General features: G+C 39.6%; 1 protein-coding gene across 1 annotated transcript in view; it reads left to right on the top strand.

Annotated features, from left to right (window-relative positions):
- Positions 1–1,743: 1,743 nt before the first annotated feature.
- The window catches only part of si:dkey-233k19.3 (dynein axonemal heavy chain 11), a 39,118-nt gene continuing 21,063 nt past the window's right edge, over positions 1,744–19,798 (top strand). Inside the window, exons 1-49 of the mRNA XM_068736386.1 lie at positions 1,744–1,984; positions 2,427–2,570; positions 2,675–2,868; positions 2,977–3,166; positions 3,261–3,360; positions 3,509–3,720; positions 3,917–4,138; positions 4,236–4,403; positions 4,517–4,633; positions 4,732–4,869; positions 4,966–5,081; positions 5,232–5,427; positions 5,825–5,929; positions 6,077–6,472; positions 6,991–7,323; positions 7,441–7,695; positions 7,784–7,953; positions 8,037–8,259; positions 8,380–8,496; positions 8,600–8,686; positions 8,774–8,932; positions 9,136–9,219; positions 9,348–9,506; positions 9,612–9,734; positions 10,074–10,196; positions 10,722–10,946; positions 11,030–11,121; positions 11,209–11,335; positions 11,446–11,598; positions 11,691–11,924; positions 12,692–12,823; positions 13,319–13,479; positions 13,606–13,762; positions 13,883–14,028; positions 14,108–14,224; positions 14,313–14,451; positions 14,648–14,740; positions 14,817–15,011; positions 15,093–15,170; positions 15,263–15,395; positions 15,527–15,654; positions 15,969–16,117; positions 16,267–16,417; positions 16,520–16,651; positions 17,163–17,336; positions 17,904–18,108; positions 18,404–18,569; positions 18,706–18,808; positions 19,539–19,778. Coding sequence (XP_068592487.1) covers positions 1,769–1,984; positions 2,427–2,570; positions 2,675–2,868; positions 2,977–3,166; positions 3,261–3,360; positions 3,509–3,720; positions 3,917–4,138; positions 4,236–4,403; positions 4,517–4,633; positions 4,732–4,869; positions 4,966–5,081; positions 5,232–5,427; positions 5,825–5,929; positions 6,077–6,472; positions 6,991–7,323; positions 7,441–7,695; positions 7,784–7,953; positions 8,037–8,259; positions 8,380–8,496; positions 8,600–8,686; positions 8,774–8,932; positions 9,136–9,219; positions 9,348–9,506; positions 9,612–9,734; positions 10,074–10,196; positions 10,722–10,946; positions 11,030–11,121; positions 11,209–11,335; positions 11,446–11,598; positions 11,691–11,924; positions 12,692–12,823; positions 13,319–13,479; positions 13,606–13,762; positions 13,883–14,028; positions 14,108–14,224; positions 14,313–14,451; positions 14,648–14,740; positions 14,817–15,011; positions 15,093–15,170; positions 15,263–15,395; positions 15,527–15,654; positions 15,969–16,117; positions 16,267–16,417; positions 16,520–16,651; positions 17,163–17,336; positions 17,904–18,108; positions 18,404–18,569; positions 18,706–18,808; positions 19,539–19,778 — 7,977 coding nt within the window. The 5' untranslated portion in view covers positions 1,744–1,768. The remainder of the gene's footprint in view (positions 1,985–2,426; positions 2,571–2,674; positions 2,869–2,976; positions 3,167–3,260; positions 3,361–3,508; positions 3,721–3,916; positions 4,139–4,235; positions 4,404–4,516; positions 4,634–4,731; positions 4,870–4,965; positions 5,082–5,231; positions 5,428–5,824; positions 5,930–6,076; positions 6,473–6,990; positions 7,324–7,440; positions 7,696–7,783; positions 7,954–8,036; positions 8,260–8,379; positions 8,497–8,599; positions 8,687–8,773; positions 8,933–9,135; positions 9,220–9,347; positions 9,507–9,611; positions 9,735–10,073; positions 10,197–10,721; positions 10,947–11,029; positions 11,122–11,208; positions 11,336–11,445; positions 11,599–11,690; positions 11,925–12,691; positions 12,824–13,318; positions 13,480–13,605; positions 13,763–13,882; positions 14,029–14,107; positions 14,225–14,312; positions 14,452–14,647; positions 14,741–14,816; positions 15,012–15,092; positions 15,171–15,262; positions 15,396–15,526; positions 15,655–15,968; positions 16,118–16,266; positions 16,418–16,519; positions 16,652–17,162; positions 17,337–17,903; positions 18,109–18,403; positions 18,570–18,705; positions 18,809–19,538; positions 19,779–19,798) is intronic.

The raw sequence follows: 19,798 nt of genomic DNA, 5'->3' as shown, positions 1-19,798 counted from the left end.
TCTGTCTTGCACACTTTAGTGATGTTACAGTCCGGGATCTGAAACAGCTGGCAGAAAGTGCTATTTCAAAATATATATTCCCTATTTTTTTCTTTATTACAGAGAGAGGCCAAACTAAGATGAAAGAATGGAAAGATGCATAGCTGTAAATACATATGTGGATTACAAGACATTGAACTTTTCTTCTCTTCCTGTATTGTGATGATAGTTCTAATAATTCCACCCCATTTAAAGCTGTAAGTGTTTTCTGGTTTTTAGCTAATTGAATGACTCATGTTCTCAACCATGTTAACATCTGTGCTGATTTCCAGAGTAAAATGAGTGTGTGGATTACTTTAGGAGCCATCTTCATCCTAACTGTTTGAACGCATTGCCTCCAACTTGTTATTAGCACCATAGCAACAGGCAGGCAATCTCTCCCCCGTAGGTGGTCTTGTCATTGTTAGTGATGAGGTCCAAAACAGCAGTGCCACCTGCAAACCTGAGGCGTTTGTCTCACTCTCCTCTCCTTTTTTCCTGAGGATCAGTTTCTCAATGTGAACAAAGTAGGAGAAATAAGTAAAACACATTTTTCAGAATTTGTTACAATGCTTTAGCAAAATACTGACCAATGTGTTTGCATACTATTGAATAAATACTTTAAGCATTTACTAATAGATCAAAGTACCACTTGAATCTTCAAGCTACTCCAAAGTAGCACTTTGTTATCATTTATGGCAGTCAGACCTTTAAGCGGCTCTGAAATGAAAGTGTAGTAATTGTAATTGTAATTGGCAGTTGCTGGGTAGAGTGCTCTGCCGCTAAGACAACAGTCAAACTAGTCTCAAACACACACATATATATATATATATATATGTGAGTGTTATACATGTATATATGTTTAGCATACACATATGTATATATATACACACACATATATATATATATATATATATATATATATATATGTGAGTGTTATACATGTATATATGTTTAGCATACACATATGTATATATACACACACATATATATATATTTGTGTGTTTCACAAAAGCCTACATTTTACTCGAGTCTATATGCCTCATATACACAGGCTCCTTCATGCAAGTCCTGTCACACATATGTGTCATAAAAGGGGCCACATATTTGCATCTGTTTAAACCAGGAATGTTGAATGACAGTATATCCATATAGACTACTCTTCATTGGTAAGCTGCCCAATGAAAGGGTTACATATATATATATATATATATATATATATATATATATATATGATATATATGATATATGTGTCATCATATACACATGTCCATACAAATTAAAGCACTTTTTTTCATCTGTGTATTTAATATTTTGCTGATTTTACTCGAAGAAAAGTCCTATAACCCTCATGCTAGATTCTGGTCATCTAAAAATAAATGGTAGTGTGGGAGATATAATAGGCGACTGAAATAAATACGCCATTGTTAAGTTGCATGTATTTCATTTGGAAAAGGGTTAAAAGACGAAATTTTTTTATTTCTCACCAAAGAGCCTTCTGGCAGTGATTGAAGATAGTGACTGTTTCTAAGCAACGGAATGCTGAACCGCCCCCAGGACCGTACAGCTCGTACCAGCCTTCTTTGCAAAACAGGCATATAAAGTAACTAGAAACTACACGAGATCAACAGCTAATTTAGGGGACGGTCTCTGGAGCAGTCACAAATCAGTTTTCGTTTCTGTTTTTCCTCCCCCATTTTGCTGAACGAGGTGCCGCGGGGATAAAGGATGTCGTGCTGGTAGAGCAATCATGTCGGACGACGAAAGCGTTCCGTCTTTCCTTGAGGACGACAGAGTAAAGTTTGTCGAGGGAAAAGTTTGTGGGCTACTGCGACTGCACCGCGAAACATGGGACAAGAGTGCTGTCACCGAAGAGTTTCAAACTGTTCTGAAAAACTTCTTTGAGAAGGAGTCCGTTATATTTTTCTCTTCATCAAATAAAGCCTGTCTGGTTGCTTCTAAAGAGGTAACTTTATGGTTGTTACATAATCTTCAATAACGTGACTTTGGTTGATGACTAACGTTAGCTAGTTGACATGTGGACACTTAAGCATTTACAATATCTTGAAATTGGAGAATTTAATGCGACAGATTATATTTAATTACTTGGGAGTGTCAATTCTATTTGCAAGGCAAGTTTATTTGTATAGCACATTTCAACAACAAGGCAATTCAAAGTGCTTCACATAAAACCAGTAAAAACATCAAAACATAAGGCAAAAGAAAAGGATATTTAAAAACATTTAAGAACATTAATTGTCATTAAAACATTAAAAAACTAAAACTAGAATAATAGTTGCAGTGCAGTGTAGGAGTAAAATGCAGAAATGCTGGAAATTGATTAATATTTGCAGTCAAATCTTATTGGATCATATTTTATTTACTTTGTGATATTGTTTCAAATGTAGGTCCCACCAGTTGCTCGAAATATGCCAATCTACATCCTCAAGAAGAGAGTAGTTCCCGTCATCTCTGAAAACTACAGGGAACTTCTGCTTTTTGGCTTCCAGTCTCCTTCACCACTACTACAGCTGTCAAGTACAGTTGAGCAGGTGACTGTTGTACCCCTCGTACACCTATCTCATAAAAACACATTTTGTTGTGTGTGCTGTGCCGTTATGAGTGCTGGGTGAATTCTTTCTGTCTCTTTCGAAAGGTATGTGTTCCACTGCTGTCAAACAACAAAAACCATCAAATGTGGCCAAATCTGATGTCTGAAGACATTATTCTGCATGTTGAGAACATGTGCAGTAAGACATCAGTTGTCATGGGACAGATTTTAGGGAAAAGCGTCCTCCCTATTCCAACTGAGATAGATTGGATTGAAAATTCATACAGCACCTTCAAAATGTAAGAAAACACACACATCTTGATTTTGTTTCTGAGCCTAGGATCTTTTTTTATATATCATAATCATACGTATTAACAAACTCTCTCAACATGTCTCTTCACACTCAGGTACAATAACTATGACAGGGCACTGGCCCATGCCATAGAGACCCAAGTCATCAACTGGACCAATCTGATCCAGAACATTTTAAAGAAGGATTCATCAGACCTACTTATGACGGGCTGCAATCCAGGGCCCAATGCAGAGCTGACGTTTTGGGCTTCCAGGAAAAGCAATATAGAAAACATTTATCACCAGGTATGCTCCCCCTTTCTCCTGATCTTTACTAAAATAAGTTTCATCTCCTGACATTCCACACTCTGATTAACATGTACGGCACTTTCCCTCTTAGCTTCAGAGTGCCATTGTTCAGAAGATGGCAAAGATGTTAGAGATGATGGATAGCAGCTATCATCCAACAATCATGACTCTAATTGGAAATGTATTTTATGGTAAGATTAGCAGGAACCTTTTCAAAGCCCAGGGAGACGTGCTTTAGTTTGCACCTTGTCCAATGTTTGATGCACAGTATAATGCTATTTCCAAAATGTATTATCTCGGATTTTGATTTAAACCCTATTTTTTTTTTTAAATCAAAAGCACTTCAAGAAGCCAAAGACATTGACATCCATCTACAGCCACTGCACGCACAACTGTCTCAACTGGAAAAGGGAGGATTTCCTCACTTTGAAACAGTCATCCCTGAACTATTACACACGCTTTTCCTTATCTGGAGCAACTGCCAATCTTATCAAAGACCAGCACGCATGGTGGTGTTACTGCAGGAGCTATGCAATCTGTTCATTGAGCAGGTAGGAATCCTCCTTTCAAACAGCTGCAGTGATGGAATACATTGAGTGACACGTACATGTGAAATTGTTGTGAAACACAATGCATGGATTTTTTAAATTATGCTTTGCTGATGCAAGTCAGTCAGTATTACTTTGACTTCAGTTATTGGCTGTCTGCGTGAACAAATTCACAGACGTAAAATCTTGCGCTCTTTAGGCCTCTACATACCTCTCTGGGGATCTGCTGCTCCGAGAGGATCCAGAGGAAAGTCAACAAGAGGTAAAGAGGGTGATAAAAGTCTTTAGATGTTTCAGAGACAGCTACCAGACCCAGAGGGAGAGGTTGGCCAACCATGTGAAACATGCACCCTGGGATTTCCCATCTGCCATGATTTTTGCACGTTTCAACCAGTTCCTTAATCGAATGCTACAGCTGGAGGTGAGACAGATTTTTTTTTGTTTTGTTATTTAGGTGTCACGGCAAGGGAATATTTCAATGTGGTTTTATTTCTTACTACTCTATTTTATCTTTGCAGGACTTGTTTGAAGTGATGCTGGACTTTCAGAGGATGGAAAAACTGGAATTTGGTGGACTTACTGGCAAACTCTACAGTGAGCATGCTGCTCAGATGTACAAAGAGTTCAGTAACCACTGTGAAGTGTTGAAGCACAGCGAAAACAGCCCACTTGACTTTAACTCTCAGGTGAAATCAAGTTTATTGCCATATATATATAATGCTAATTAAGATTTCCATGAACAACTACAGCATATTCGTAATGCACAGTTTTACAGTGGTGTCCATCATTAACTCATAAGGGTTTTGAAAAGGAGTATACGGATTTGAAAGTGAGGATTGTGGACTTTGAGTGCCGCCTTGCCAGTCTTCTAGGCTTGGCCTTCAAGGATTGCTCAGGACTGGAATCAGCATTCAAAGTAAGCACTGGATAGTAAGATGATACTGATAACAGTATTGATAAAGTGAATAGAGAGTGACAAGTGGGACACCAACATTTTTGTATTTTTGTGTTTAGCTGCTGACTATTGTTGGACCCTTCCTGGAGAGAAGACAAATCAGACAGATATTCAGTCCCAACTTCCTTCTACTGCAACAACATTTGAGAGAAGAGCTGGAGAGATGTAAATATCTGTTTAAATCCCAGCTCACTCAGGTAATGGAAGCAAAATGGAAAATTATTAATATGTATTCAAGGCACAATCGACATTGTTCATGCAACAACTTTGTTCAATTCTTCCTTTGTTTGCAGATGGAAAGTGGTCTGACTAAGAACATGGCTCACACATCTGGAGCTTTGAAGTGGGCAAAAATGCTCAGACAACGTATTCAAACACCATGGGAAAAGATCACATTACTGTTGAATATGTCAGTAGAAACACCCGACTATTTTCAGTAAACGTATTAATTACAAACAATAGCTAGTCAGACAGATTTATAGGTACAGTACATATAGGAGATGACAATTTTGCCATGTTTAAAAATGACGATTGTCTCACAATTTTGCAATATTTCCAGGCCTGCAGGAGGCGTAGAGATGGCGGAGGAATACCACATGTACATGGAGATGTTGAGTCTCCTGGACCAATATGAGGAGGACATTTACTCTGACTGGTGTGACGGTTTGGAACAGGCCTGCCTGGTCAACCTGAACCAGCCACTTATCTCCCGAAATACCTCATCTGACCTGATCTCACTCAACTTCAATCCAAAGGTACTTGGTGTAATATCCCTGCAAACTAGAAAGCACATTGCACATTTTGCAGACATCCTCCAATGCTAAATAATTATACAACTTACTGTTAGACTGATTTAGTAATGTCTGTCTCTTAAAAAATAACTTTACCCTCAAGATCCCCCAAAATTGGAATGTCTGTTAGTATCCTTTAGTTTACTCAGTATGGCCAAAGACCAATATTCTTCTCATGTTACAAAGCGTAGATGCAGGTCACCAATTAATTTGGGTCAATTATTGGGGAATTGTTATTTTTTTTACAATTATTTAATTTTACTTATTATATTCTCCAAAGGTTTCTGTTAGTTGAGACCAAACATTTCACCACCTACCCACTGTGACTATGTATAACAGTTCATTTCATGTCACTCCTCAGCTGACTGAAGTCTTGAAAGATGTGAAATATATTCAGACTCTCAGTCAGATCAAGATCCCTGCAGCTGCACTGACAGTTTTTGAGAAGCGTGACATGTTCACAAAGGTAAGACACTAACATTTTACTTCATGGGCTCACTTACATTCATGCATACCTCCGAAATAATAAGCATTATGTCTTTCCTACTATCCTTTACATAGTCTGCACCTCAGAATATATCTTTTATCCACACTATACATGTACTTTTTCCAGTATGTGAGCAGTCTGCAGCTATTAGTACAATGGTACAACAAGTTGAAGCAGACAGTGCTAGAGGTGGAACTTCCTCTCATCAGAGTTGAGCAGGAGTCCATAGATGTGCAGTTGACAAGAGCAGAGTCTGACCTGACATGGCAGGATCCGGACTGCTGGAGCTTCATCAGCACCACCAAAGACCTGGTCCACGACCTTGTATGTCGAGTCAGTAGAGCCAAAGAAAACTGCGAAGCCATCCAGTCAATAATGAAGGAATGGAGCAAAAAGGCCATGTTTAGCAGAAAGGACAACAAGAGAGGCTCGCTCATACAGCTGGAGGACAGGGGAGACCGTGTCAACAAGAAGTACAGCTCTGTGAAGAAGGATGGAGACTCTATACACAAGCTGGTACAGGTACGTGTGGCTAAATGTATGATAATATTCACTGTTGTACAGTATAGATATATTGCTCTACTGTAAGTAAACACCAAACAGCATGGGTCCAAAACCTTTTAGAGTCTTGTGGAGATATTTAAATGTTCGCAGGTAAATTAAAACCTTAATTATTTATTAATTTTCATAATTCGTACTAGTGTTTGGCTTTGGAGTCAGTTTCCTTACAATAAGATGATACAGATATTATAATATCAATACAAATCTAACCATAATCTGTCTTGTACAATTCACAGTTGGCTTTTGATGCTGTTCGATTCTGGTCAAATTTGACTGATTAGACTGAAAAATGTTTTTACCTGATATGTTTTACACTTGTCCCAATGGGAAGCCATGCAAATATACATGCTCTAGTTGTTCTAAAAATAGATCAAACCCCTCAAATTAAATGTGTCAACCTGCACCATCCTCAGTACAGAGCCAAAACATTGACAGTTTTTGTGCTCACCATCTCTCCAATATTGTAACAATTTCGACAGGAGAATATGGTCCTTTTCCACGCTGACCCTGCGTCAGAAGCATGGCAGTCCTACCTTGAGTATGTGGATGAGATGGTGGTGGAGGGGCTCTTCAGCTACATCCGTCACTCTCTTCAGTTCCTTGCGGACAACATGGAATCATGGCCAAACCAGACACCTCTGTTTGAGTCTCAGTTAATGCTGACTAGCTCAGGAATGGTTAACCTCCCCTCGTTGGAGCAAGAGGCAGGGGACGGCCTCTATGAGCTGATAGAAGGACTGGTCGGAGACATATTCAAGACTTCGGTGAATATCAACAGAGTGGCTGCTCATCTTAGCACCGAGAGTTACCAGGTACCCTGCCGTAGATTTTGATGTCAAAATAATTCTACTCTGTATTTCTAAACTCATTATAGTGTTTTCTTCTACAACCAGTAGATTCTCCTCACCTATGTAATATAACTCTTACAGGACGTAATGGATGATATGCTCGATTTGCTGGACCTGAGACAAGAAATCATGGAGCGAGTGGAGAATGTCCTCAAGAAAGCAATACATTACCAGAGAAAGTTTGACTGCTACACCCATCTCTGGCAAGATGACAGGGCTGAGTTTCTCAGCCAGTTTCTTCTGTATGGAAGTGTACTTACAGCTGAAGAGATGGAGGCTTGTGGAGCAGATGCACTCCTTGAGAGACCGCCCACAATCGATAACTTCAAAGAACAGGTAAAATGCTTTTTTAAATCATGAATCACATTTCGCATACATGGCAGGTGTCTAAATTGCAATCTCTGATGTGGTATCATTTTTGCAGATAGATTATTATGAGGATCTGTATGCTGAAATTTCCAAGCTTGAAGACTTCACAGTGTTCAATGGATGGTTTCGAGTGGATATCAAGTTCTTTAAAGTGAGCCTCCTTAACACTATAAAGAAGTGGAGCTGGCTTTTCAAAGAACACCTCTTGACATATGTCACTAACAGGTAAAATTAAAAAATTCTGCATAGCTATTGAATGCAGACCAAACGGAATAATTTGTTCTCACTGTGTGTGCTTTCCCACTCAGTCTTGATGAGCTGCAGAAGTTTGTAAGAGCCACTGTTCAAGGGCTAGGCCAGCCTGTGGCTAAAGGAAACCACCGCGGTTTGGTGGAAGTGATGAGTCACTTGTTGGCTGTTAGAGATAGACAAGCAACCACAGACAAGATGTTTGAGCCTTTCAGGGACACAATAATCCTACTGGAACAGTATGGAGTGACCATACCAGACCAGGTCTATTCTCAGCTGGAGGTAAGGAAAGGAATGGATGCTCCATATTTTATTGCCACCTTCAAGTGCTAAATAAGATGATATAACAAATGATCCATTGGTCATTCATCCTTTGAGAAATCAAACTAATTCTCGCTACAGGAACTTCCAGAGAAATGGAGTGGGGCAAAAAAATTTGCCCTAAAAGTAAGGCATGAGGTGGCACCCATGCAGAATGCAGAAGTGATGGTTATACGGAGACGATGCGTGACTTTTGAGGTGACAAGTTGCTTTAAGCTCTTTATTATATATACAGTGTTGAAGAAATTGTCATTTTAACCAAAGTGTGAAGGCTATTAAAGTGGTATTTCTCATTTTTCAGGAGAAACAAAGTAAATTCAGGGAGATGTTCAGCGCGACAATGCCCTTTAATTACAATGCAGTGCGTCCCTACATCAGTCTGGAGAAAGTAGGAGTTTAACCATTGCTATGTCATTTAAATAACATTGTATTATCCTGTACACTTGGATAACAATCACCATGTGTTGTTTTCTAGTCTGAAAAAGCTGTCCGAGACATGGAAAAAGAGGTAGCAGAGCTGCAGGAGTCCACAAATCTGTTTGACGTTACTATTCCTGACTACAGAGACATCAAGCTCTGCAGACGAGAGATCACTGTCCTCAAAGAACTGTGGGACATTGTTGTATATGTGCAGGTAAGTAGCTTAATGCATACTGTAAGGGGAAATACAGCTGAATGCCTCATCTCCACCCTACAATGCCCCAATAACTCAATAACTTGACCAGCCCTTCCTCTTGGAGGCTGTCATTTATTCTTTGAATATCCTGTAGCCTCTAAATGTCCCCATTAAGTACCCTCAACCCATTGACCCCTCTGCATGTGTCTTTATCTATACAGAGCAGTGTGGAAAACTGGACAATGACCAAATGGAGGCAGATAAACGTGGACCAGATGGATGCAGAATTGAGGAGGTTTGCCAAGGTGAGGTCACCAACAGTGCTACATCACACCAGCATATCTCTCCTGCTGTCTTGCTGTCATGCACCATTGCTATTTGTAACAGATGCCTCTAATAACTAATTATGTTTACCTACCTTCTGTTTGTGTAGGACATACGGAAGCTCGACAAAGAGGCTCGCATGTGGGATGTGTATTCTGGGTTAGACCTTTATGTAAAGAACCTGTTGACGTCACTTCGGGCCGTGAGTCAGCTACAGAACCCTGCAATACGAGAGCGCCACTGGGTGAAGCTAATTAGAACAAAACAGGTGCATAAATACACACAGCAGAAGTCACACTATAGGGCAGTATTTTGTTTCCTGCATGATAGAAAACTGAGACTTTGCATCATGACAATGATTCTTTTGAAATAGATGGACTTCACTGTGACTGACAGTACCACCTTGGAAGACCTCTTGGCTCTGCAGCTCCATTTGTTGGAAGACGAAGTTCGCAACATAGTGGATAAGGCAGTCAAAGAAATGGCCATAGAAAAGGTTTTTCTTCAGTTAATAGATTGTGGTCAAATACATCGAGAGTCATTTAGCACGTGAAAAAAGTAATACCTATGAGCCAACTTCATGATACATGATCTCCAAAACATTTTTCATGAGTCTGTTTTCAGCTTTGTGACAGTGAGTTTTTCAGATAATCCAATTGATTTTTTAATGGGTTTTTTTTAAGAAAAATTAGAATTTTTTTAAATGAACACTTCATTTTAACTAACTAAAACTAAAATCATAGATTACATAGATACATGGTTTTCATTGGACAGCTTTAATTACCATATTTGGTTTAGGTGTAATCATTATGCCGTCCACTATTTTTTATTTCAGGTTGTGACAGAAATAAGTAAAACTTGGGAATCAATGGAGCTTTCATATGAAGATCATTACCAAACCTCTGTGCCACTACTTAAATGTGATGAGGAACTTATTGAAACTCTTGAGGATCATCAGGTAAATATCTAAGCTTCTGAAATTGATACTAAGATTTTATGTGTGACTTTATTGCTCTGAAAGTTCTCAAGACCAGTTGTCTGTGAGAAGCACTGATAGTTAAGTGCTGAATAGAGATGAGAGTGCAGAAAGGGGCCGCCCTGTCTGACTGTCTAACAGCACAGCTGAGAGTAGAGAGGTCCCTATTGAGTCCTTAGATTTATAGCTGCTGTAGAACACAGGACATTGTTGCACTGTGGCGGTCTTTGTACATGTCCACCAGATGTATTGGGGGGTTATAGCCAGCAATTAGAAGTCTTGCAGCTTGAATGCCTAGATCTTTGTGGAAACAGACTCTTTCCCTCCCCCATTTTTTTATGGCATGGTATGCAGATGAGGTTGAAAATGCACTGTAATTAAACTGACTCATGTTATGAGGTTACGGCTATTAAGATATTACTTCAATAGTGTGGTGTATTCGAGTTTTACATTTGATCCAATTCTTTTGGTTAGGTATACACATGTCCCCTTGTCTTCATTCTCAAGGTTCAGCTCCAGGGCATCTTTCAGAGCAAGCATGTACATCACTTCTTGCTCCAGGTAGTGGAGCTACAGAAACAGCTTACTGTGGCTGACTCTGTGCTGATGGTCTGGATCGAGGTCCAAAGGACATGGGTCTACCTGGAAAGCATCTTCAAAAGCTGTGATGACATCTGCCAACAGCTGCCTGCAGATGCTCACAGATTTCAAGCTATAGATGTAGAATTCCAGGTCTGCACTTATATGTCAGTCATATAGTTTTGCAAATTCCATTGTTTTCATCATTGTATACATGGCAATTTTGGTTCTTTCAGGAGTTAATGTTGGACAGTGCTAAGACAATAAATGTCGTTGAGGCCACCAACAAACCTCATCTATTTGAGAAGTTAGAGGATCTACAAACAAGGTTAACTTTTATTTGATTACACTTTCATAATACTACTCTCAGTCTGTCTTGATGTGTTCACTATTGCCATACTCTCTCTTTTAACAGGCTGACATTGTGTGAAAAAGCTCTTGCCGAATACTTGGAGACAAAGAGACTTGCCTTTCCACGATTCTACTTTATTTCATCTGCAGACTTGTTGGACATCCTATCCAAAGGGAGTCGGCCCAGAGAGGTATATTTATGTGGCATTTCCCTTGATTTTTGTTTTTAGTATTTGTCCAGTGTCGCTACTTCACTTCTGGGTCTATAATGAAAAGTTGAATGACTCAATGTCTTTTGCAGGTAACTGTTCACCTCTCAAAATTATTTGACAACATCTCAGATCTTGAGTTTGCCAAAAACGAACAGTTGGATAATCCTAAACTTGCAGTGGGCATGTACAGCAAGGAGAGAGAATATGTCCCATTCCAGACAGAATGTTGCTGTTTCGGACCGGTAAGATTATATTCAGCATCAAAGAATCTGAATTAGCTATCGTATTTCATAAGATAAAGAACTAAACTAATGGTGAAAATACTTTACATTAGGTGGAGGCATGGCTTACTTGTCTGGAGGAGTCTATGAAGGAATGTGTGAGGGGTCACTTGTCTGAGGCTGTGTCTGTGTACGAGGACAAGCCCAGAGAGCAGTGGATTCTCGACTTTCCTGCCCAAGTGGCTCTCATTGGATCCCAGATCTGGTGGAGCAATGATATGGAGCTTGTGTTTAAAAGACTGGAGGAAGGATTTGAGACTGCACTAAAAGAATACAACAAGAAACAGGTAGATTTTATGATGAGGTAACACACCAACATTAAAAGAGTATTATCTTGCAAGGCGTACGCAATATTTTGAAATGTGAAAAAATTGCTTACAAAACTAGGATTTAGTACAACACCACCACAAACCATGGCTCTTAAATACTCACACAAATCTGTTTGCATTATTATACATTTTGTTACAACATCAGTTAATGTAATTGACAGTTTAGAAAAAGTCATCTGTGAGTAAAGTGACAACTGCTAAAGACGTTGGACATGTTTTCCATAATGCCGTCATACTCAGTGACCTGAGATGGGTATGTGAGGCCTTGTTGTGGGCTATCTCACACGGTATTATCACTCTTGTCAGTTTCATCAGCAATATTTAAGGTTACCATGTCCTTGGTTGCTGTTTGAATAATCTCTCCCTCCCTTCAACGCACTGGACTGATTGGATCTGCTGTCGCACAAGAACAGTTACAAATGCAAGACATCAGTGATGTTTTAGCCAAAACAAGAACAAAAGACCACTTTTAATTGTCTGTATTTCTGTAAAATTGTCCACATGGTCCACATTCATACAACGACTATGTATGTTGTTCTGCATGGATTGAAATTTTTATGACTTACTGTAGAATATTTAACAATACAAGTGAAACAATAAATTTGAACCATGCAATGTCAGCTTTTTGCCAATTCATCTTGTGTGTACATTTAAATTGGCACACTTACCTTAACTTCTGTCTATTTTCCGCAGCATTGCTTTGAATATGCTTTTCTTCCCTCCAGATTTCTCAGCTCAACTTGTTGATTGGCATGCTGCTGGGAGAGCTGAGCTCAGGCGACAGACAGAAGATCATGACTTTGTGCACTATTGATGTCCATGCTAGAGACATTGTTGCCAGCCTCATTGCCCAAAAGGTAACCACAATGAATTAATTCCATAATAAGCATTTTCTTTTAGTCTGATTGAGCTAACTTTGGCATTATCAATATAATTCTCGTCATAAAGGTGTGTAAAAGACCATATCACAGTGTTTAGCTTTTCTAAAGTGAGATTATAATTTACTGAAAATCACAATCCATATGGTAACAGCTTACTCCTCCATTTGCAATCTATATGAAGCAACAAAACAAACAAGCTTTCTTAAAATTTGAGGTAACAATTAAAAATTACATGACAAACCTAAATAGGAATAGTACATTGATTCTTGATTTTTTAAATTTTTAAGGAATGAGATAAACAAGAGAGGCACAGCCTCCATTTCAACAAATGTTTAGACTAGATTATAAACTACAGGCCTAAACTAAAACAATACACTATTTTTGAACTAGTTATGATCATTATATTACCTGCTGCCCTTATCTCTTGTGACATATGATCTCTAGTTTAATAGCAGCCATGTGTGTTCACAGGTCACCACCTCACAGGCCTTCCAGTGGCTCTCCCAGCTCCGGCATTGCTGGTATGAAGGGCAGCGTCACTGCTTTGTTAACATCTGTGATGCCCAGTTCCTTTACTCATATGAGTATCTTGGAAATACACCGCGTCTAGTCATCACTCCCCTCACAGACCGGTAACTCTGCCGCCTATCAGTTTTCAGTCTATCCATGCCACCTTTCAATACATGTATTTGCTACATTCAGAATAAAAAAAAACAGATTTCTGTTTCCCTGTGTGCTGTTGCCATGGACTTATTCAGGTGCTACATCACCTTAACTCAGTCACTGCACCTGACCATGAGTGGAGCCCCAGCTGGCCCCGCTGGAACAGGGAAGACTGAGACCACTAAGGATCTTGGCAGAGCCATGGGTGTCATGGTATACATCTTCAACTGTTCTGAACAGATGGACTACAAGGTGTGAGAGTCATTCAGCGGACAATTCATAGTTATTCCCTTTGGTCAGTTTATGTCTTGATTAGATGTTTCAGTAATGTATGATTAAATGCAGAAAGTTTTTTTTTTACTTCATATTTAGTCCATTGGTAATATCTACAAGGGTCTGGCCCAGACTGGAGCATGGGGCTGCTTTGATGAGTTCAATCGCATCGCTGTGGATGTTCTGTCAGTTGTAGCAGTGCAGGTCAAAACTATACATGACGCCATCCGCTCTAAAAAGAAAAGGTAACCAGCTGAAGTGGAATGCATGAAGCCTTTATGCTGTAAGAGTCAAAATGTGTTAACCCTTTATGCAACCTCGTAGGTTCCTGTTCTTAGATGAAGACATTGTCTTAAAGCCCTCTGTGGGGATTTTCATCACTATGAACCCTGGCTATGCCGGCAGGACTGAGCTACCTGAGAACCTCAAGGCTCTTTTCAGGTGAGAGTAATACAGTAACTTTATTTATAGTGTGCCTTTACTCAGCATTACCCTGTTTATTGTCTACATTGTCTATGTCCTGCTGTAGACCCTGTGCCATGGTGGTGCCGGACACTGAGCTTATTTGTGAGATAATGCTGGTTGCTGAAGGCTTCCGGGTTGCTAAGCTTTTAGCCAGGAAGTTTATCACCCTGTACACTCTCTGCAAAGAACTGCTCTCTAAGCAGGTAGGAGAAAAGCACTTAATATCACTGTTATATTTAATAATGTTGGGTTAGTACACAGAGCATCAATACATATTTTCAGCTTTACCTTAGGACCACAGTGTTGCATGAAACCATTTCTGTGCTTTGTATGATATGATTTATGGCAAGTGTAAACACAGGAATACACATCTTTACAGTCTATTATTTGTCTTAAAAGGACCACTATGATTGGGGTTTGCGTGCTGTCAAGTCCGTTCTGGTTGTGGCAGGGTCACTGAGAAGAAGAGACAAGAGCAGACCAGAGGATCAGGTGACTTACATGTGTATGTCATCTCACTGCCACAAAAGGAAGACTGTGTAACCTATAAGTGCATTTTACTTCCCAGGTGCTGATGCGTGCGCTGAGGGACTTCAACATGCCTAAAATTGTCACTGAGGATGTAACTATCTTCTTGGGACTGCTGGGAGATCTGTTCCCAGGCTTGGAGGTGGAGAGAGAGAGGGACTGTGAATTTGAAAAGGCTATCCGAAAGACCACGCTGGAGCTCCGACTCCAGCCTGAGGAGACATTTATCCTTAAGGTTTGAGATGATATGGTGTATACCTGGTCAATGTTTAAAAAAGAATAATTAAATAATCTAGTTCTACATTTATTTTGTCAGGTGGTGCAGTTGGAAGAACTCATGGCAGTGCGTCATTCTGTCTTTGTTGTTGGAAATGCTGGGACTGGGAAAAGCCAGGTTAGATTTTATTGCCTTACAAATTGTGAAAGTAAATGCTCAATTACTTTCGGTAAGGTACGTGAATTAACAGATGTTTATCTTTTCAATAGATCTTGAGAGTTCTCCATAAAACCTATGTAAACTTGAAGAGGAAGCCTGTATGGAATGACCTCAATCCAAAGGCAGTAGACAGAGATGAATTGTTTGGCTTCATCCACCACGCAACTCGAGAATGGAAAGATGGTAAACAAAGCTGGTTTTAAATGAGGATAACAAAATGTAAAACACATGAACCAGTGCTAAGTTGTTCTTGATCTAAACAGTGCTAATACCTTGTAATCTCAGTTGTTGTTTGCGCTCTCCATCTCTGTAAGGTTTGCTTTCATCACTGATGCGAGAGCAAGCAAACATCTCCCACATAGGACCTAAGTGGATTGTGTTGGATGGAGACATTGATCCGATGTGGATTGAATCACTCAACACAGTGATGGATGACAACAAGGTACCTCCCTCCTGTTCACTCATACGCTATTGTACAACACATAGCAACCAAGGTGGTATAGATAGAAAAAGATGTTTCTTTCCCCCTCCTTCAGCAATCACTTCCTGGAGTGTGAGTACTTGGAAGTCTTTTTCCAGAGCAATGAATCACAGTCCCAGTGATCTTGCACCTTTGAAATATTCTAAAGCAACTCTGTCAAACCTGATGAGATATGAAGGTGTTTTCCGTATTGTTTGGGTCTAGTCTTGTCCGTCATATTGACCATGCAAATGTTATGATATGAGGAAACCGTAATGCTTCATAACGTCTTTCAGGTGCTGACTCTGGCCAGTAATGAACGCGTGCCACTCACTTCATCCATGAGACTGGTGTTTGAAATCAGTCACCTAAGGACGGCCACTCCTGCTACTGTGTCCAGAGCAGGAATTCTATATGTTAACCAACAGGACCTGGGCTGGAACCCGTGAGTCACTCAGATTGTATTCACATAATATCAAATCATTTTTGAGGTTTTTTGAGGTTGTACATCTGTTATATGCAAAAGACATAGGACACTCATTTAGATCCCAATCAGATCAGCAAATCAATACAAAATGATTCCTTCCTGCTCAGGTACGTTGCCAGCTGGATTGAACAACGAGAACGCCAAACAGAAAGGGCCCACCTCACCATAATGTTTGAAAAATATGTTCCCCGTTGTCTAGAACAAATGAGAAACAGCTTCAAGACCATCACTCCTATCCCAGAAAACTCAATGGTGCAGGTACACAACACACAAGCATATGCAGGGAATTTATTACTTCCTTTGTATGCCCTCACAGCCAGCAAATCACACTGAAATAATATTTGTTTCCTTCTTATTCAGACCCTCTGCACTTTGCTTGACTGCCTTCTAACACCAGAAAGTATTCCTTCTGACTCTCCACGAGAGCTCTATGAGACCTACTTCACCTTTGCCTGCATCTGGGCTTTTGGTGGGGCCCTGTTTCAAGATCAGGTATTACTTTCATTTAATTCAAGTGGATGAAATTCTAAATGGTATTTTCATATCAACTTACATACAACAACGACAATTTTAGTGCATGAGTTTTGACATGACAGTTACATACCCTGCTGATATATTTGTGTCCTAATAAAGCTAAGAAAGCTTTGTTTTTATTTCATGGGTGCTCAAAACTCAACAGTCGTTCCTTGACAGAAACATGTGTTACTAGGCTTTAGTGTTTCAGGCAACATTAAGAATGGTTGGACAATGTTATTGGATAGTTTGATAATACTCCTGGTAATAGTCCACTTATTTTTCACTCTATTTACTCCTTGATTTGTCTTTGTTCTTCTGTTTGGAAGGTATAAATATAGGGTGATGTTCAACATAGTGCCTTTTACTGACAGACAAGTGACCAAGAATAATATAAGCTTAACTGTCAACAACTTAAACTAATGGTGGGGTTTTTCATTGAAATTATATGAATTAATGCATGATATTATATCTTCAATGATTTGTCCAGCTCTATGATTACCGGGTAGAGTTCAGTCAATGGTGGACCAAAGAAATGAAGACAGTGAAGCTGCCAGCACAGGGGACAGTGTTTGACTACTACCTTGACCCTCAAACCAGACGGTTCCTGCCCTGGAGTGACACTGTGCCTCCTTTTGAAATGGAAAGTTGTACACCATTACAGGTAAGAACATGTAAGCTGCTATACAACTATAACTGTAACTACAAAAACACAGACTTATCAAATAATCACATCACAAGCAACCTTCTTAAAGAAAAATAACTAAAAATGAACAATACAGGCATATTAAAAATGCATGTCTGCCTCAGTGAACATAATAAGAGAGGGCAAAGTCCAATCATGAGGTTATGGCAGGGGTGCTAGAATGGATGATAGGCTTTCCACTGTGTCTGATTACCATGTACTACACCCCATACCAGACTGTGTGGGGGTGAAGGCATGAGCAACAAGGATTGAGCTATCACCCACACTCTATTGTCTTTCTTTATGCTCCTGCGTACAGCTGTGAATGCTCCAAAGACTCTTGCTGAGCCATAATTAGTGGGGTTTTGTTCTGAGCAAATGATGCTATTATGACAGAATAGTTGTGGTGTACTGGGGAAATACAAGAAATTATAAATCACATACAATTCACTGAACACATGTCTGTCAATAAATCACACTCGAAGAAAGCCATAATAACTATGTATGTTTCTGCTCTCTGTCTTCCTGCTGTTACTATGATTGCAGGCTGTTCTGGTACACACAGCAGAGACTGTGCGTCTTCGGTACTTCATGGACTTGTTGCTGGAGAGGAGACAGCCACTAATGCTTGTGGGGAATGCTGGAGTGGGAAAGACTGCACTTGTCAAGAACAAGTTTGACTGTCTGCCAGAGAGTTACATGACAACAAAAGTACCCTTCAACTACTACACTACCTCCCTCGTGCTGCAGGGTGAGTGAGGTTTTCTGATTGTTCTTTAGTACTGACTAGAACTTCAAGTAAACTGTAGCACCATCTGCTGGTAATGCTCAGTTTCACAAACTGTGGAGGAGGTAAAAACTTCCCACTCAGGTCATTTCTGCAATCATTACTTCAGTCATATGACATCCTCACATTTGACAAGTGTAAGATTATTCTAGCTCTTTAAAAGAATATTGTTTGTGTTGTATGTGTGTATGGGCAACTGTAGTTTGGTTGATTTTTTTTGCTATGGATTTGTGACAAATCACTTTGCTTTCTCTTGTAGTGATTCTTGAGCGTCAACTAGAGAAAAGAGCAGGCAGAAGCTACTCCCCTGTAGGCAACAGAAGGATGGTCTGCTTCATAGATGACATCAACATGCCTGCTGTCGACAGTTATGGAACAGTGCAACCTCACACACTTATACGTCAGCATCTAGATTATGGGCACTGGTGAGAAGACCTCTCACACTTTTGTGCCAGTTTTTCAGTTGTGTGTTTGAATCTTATACCACCACATGAAATATATTTGCCAAACTATGGTGTGTTCTGCTTATTACACTAAGCTGTCTTTTTTTGCTCTCTATAGGTATGACAGGCAGAAACTGAGCCTAAAAGAAATACACAATACCCAGTATGTTGCCTGTATGAATCCAACTGCTGGGAGCTTCACTATCAACTCCAGACTACAAGTATGTTTTCCACCTATATTGCCTCAATCTTATTTCCTTATGATGGATTAAAAGAAGCATATTGTACCAGTATAATTTATTCTTCAATGCAAACATTCAAGATCTTAGGTATAGTGAAGTTTGTTAGTAAGGATCGATTAATGTTTGTTAATGTAATGTTAGTGTGCAAATTGTTATTTTAAAGCTCCCTTTGACAGAGGCACAGTTTATCCATTCAAGAGTCTTGAGTCAATGCACTTTTATAGTGGATCCTAATCTGCAGAAAGTTCTCAGAAACCCATTTCAGTTACTTGTTTTGTAGACAAAAGGATTAGCATGGAAACTAAGCAGCAATTACAATTCCACAAGGAAAAAGTCTTCTTAAATCTCCTGTGTGGTTGGACCATAAACAAAGCAGATGTCAACATAATATTTTATACTATATGGTAGCATGGTGTGGATGTATTTTAATGACGCATGAAGTACTGCTACTACTACTACTACTACTACTACTACTATTATTATACTGCTACTACTACTACTGCTACTACTGCTACTACTGCTATTACTACTATTACCACTACTGCTACTACAGACAGGCCTGTAACATGTACTTTGAAAACATATTTCCAGATGTATTTTCAAGATTTTGGGGTGAGACTGAAGTCATTGCTAAACTAGCATCTTTTAATGATCAAAATGATAAACTGCTCTACATTTTATGACGTTTGGTTGTGCCTTTACTCCACAGAGACATTTCTCAGTGTTCGCAGTGAACTTTCCTTCGTCTGAGGCTCAGATGTCAATCTTCAGTCAGATCCTTTGTGGCCACCTGAAGCAGCAGCTCTTCAGTCCGCTGGTTCAGAGGAGTGCTGTAGCTGTTGTTCAAGCTGCCATAACTCTTCATCACAAGATGGTTCACAGCTTTCTGCCCACAGCCATCAAATTTCACTACACATTTAATCTACGAGATTTGTCTAACGTCTTTCAGGTAGTACTGATAGTGAGCAT

Source organism: Cebidichthys violaceus, unplaced genomic scaffold, assembly GCF_023349555.1.
Source record: "Cebidichthys violaceus isolate CVI_PGR_0920_01 unplaced genomic scaffold, fCebVio1.0.p SCAF_7, whole genome shotgun sequence".
Taxonomy (NCBI): domain Eukaryota; kingdom Metazoa; phylum Chordata; class Actinopteri; order Perciformes; family Stichaeidae; genus Cebidichthys; species Cebidichthys violaceus.
The sequence above is the reverse complement of the archived record's forward strand: the minus strand, read 5'-3'. Positions and strand labels throughout refer to the sequence as shown.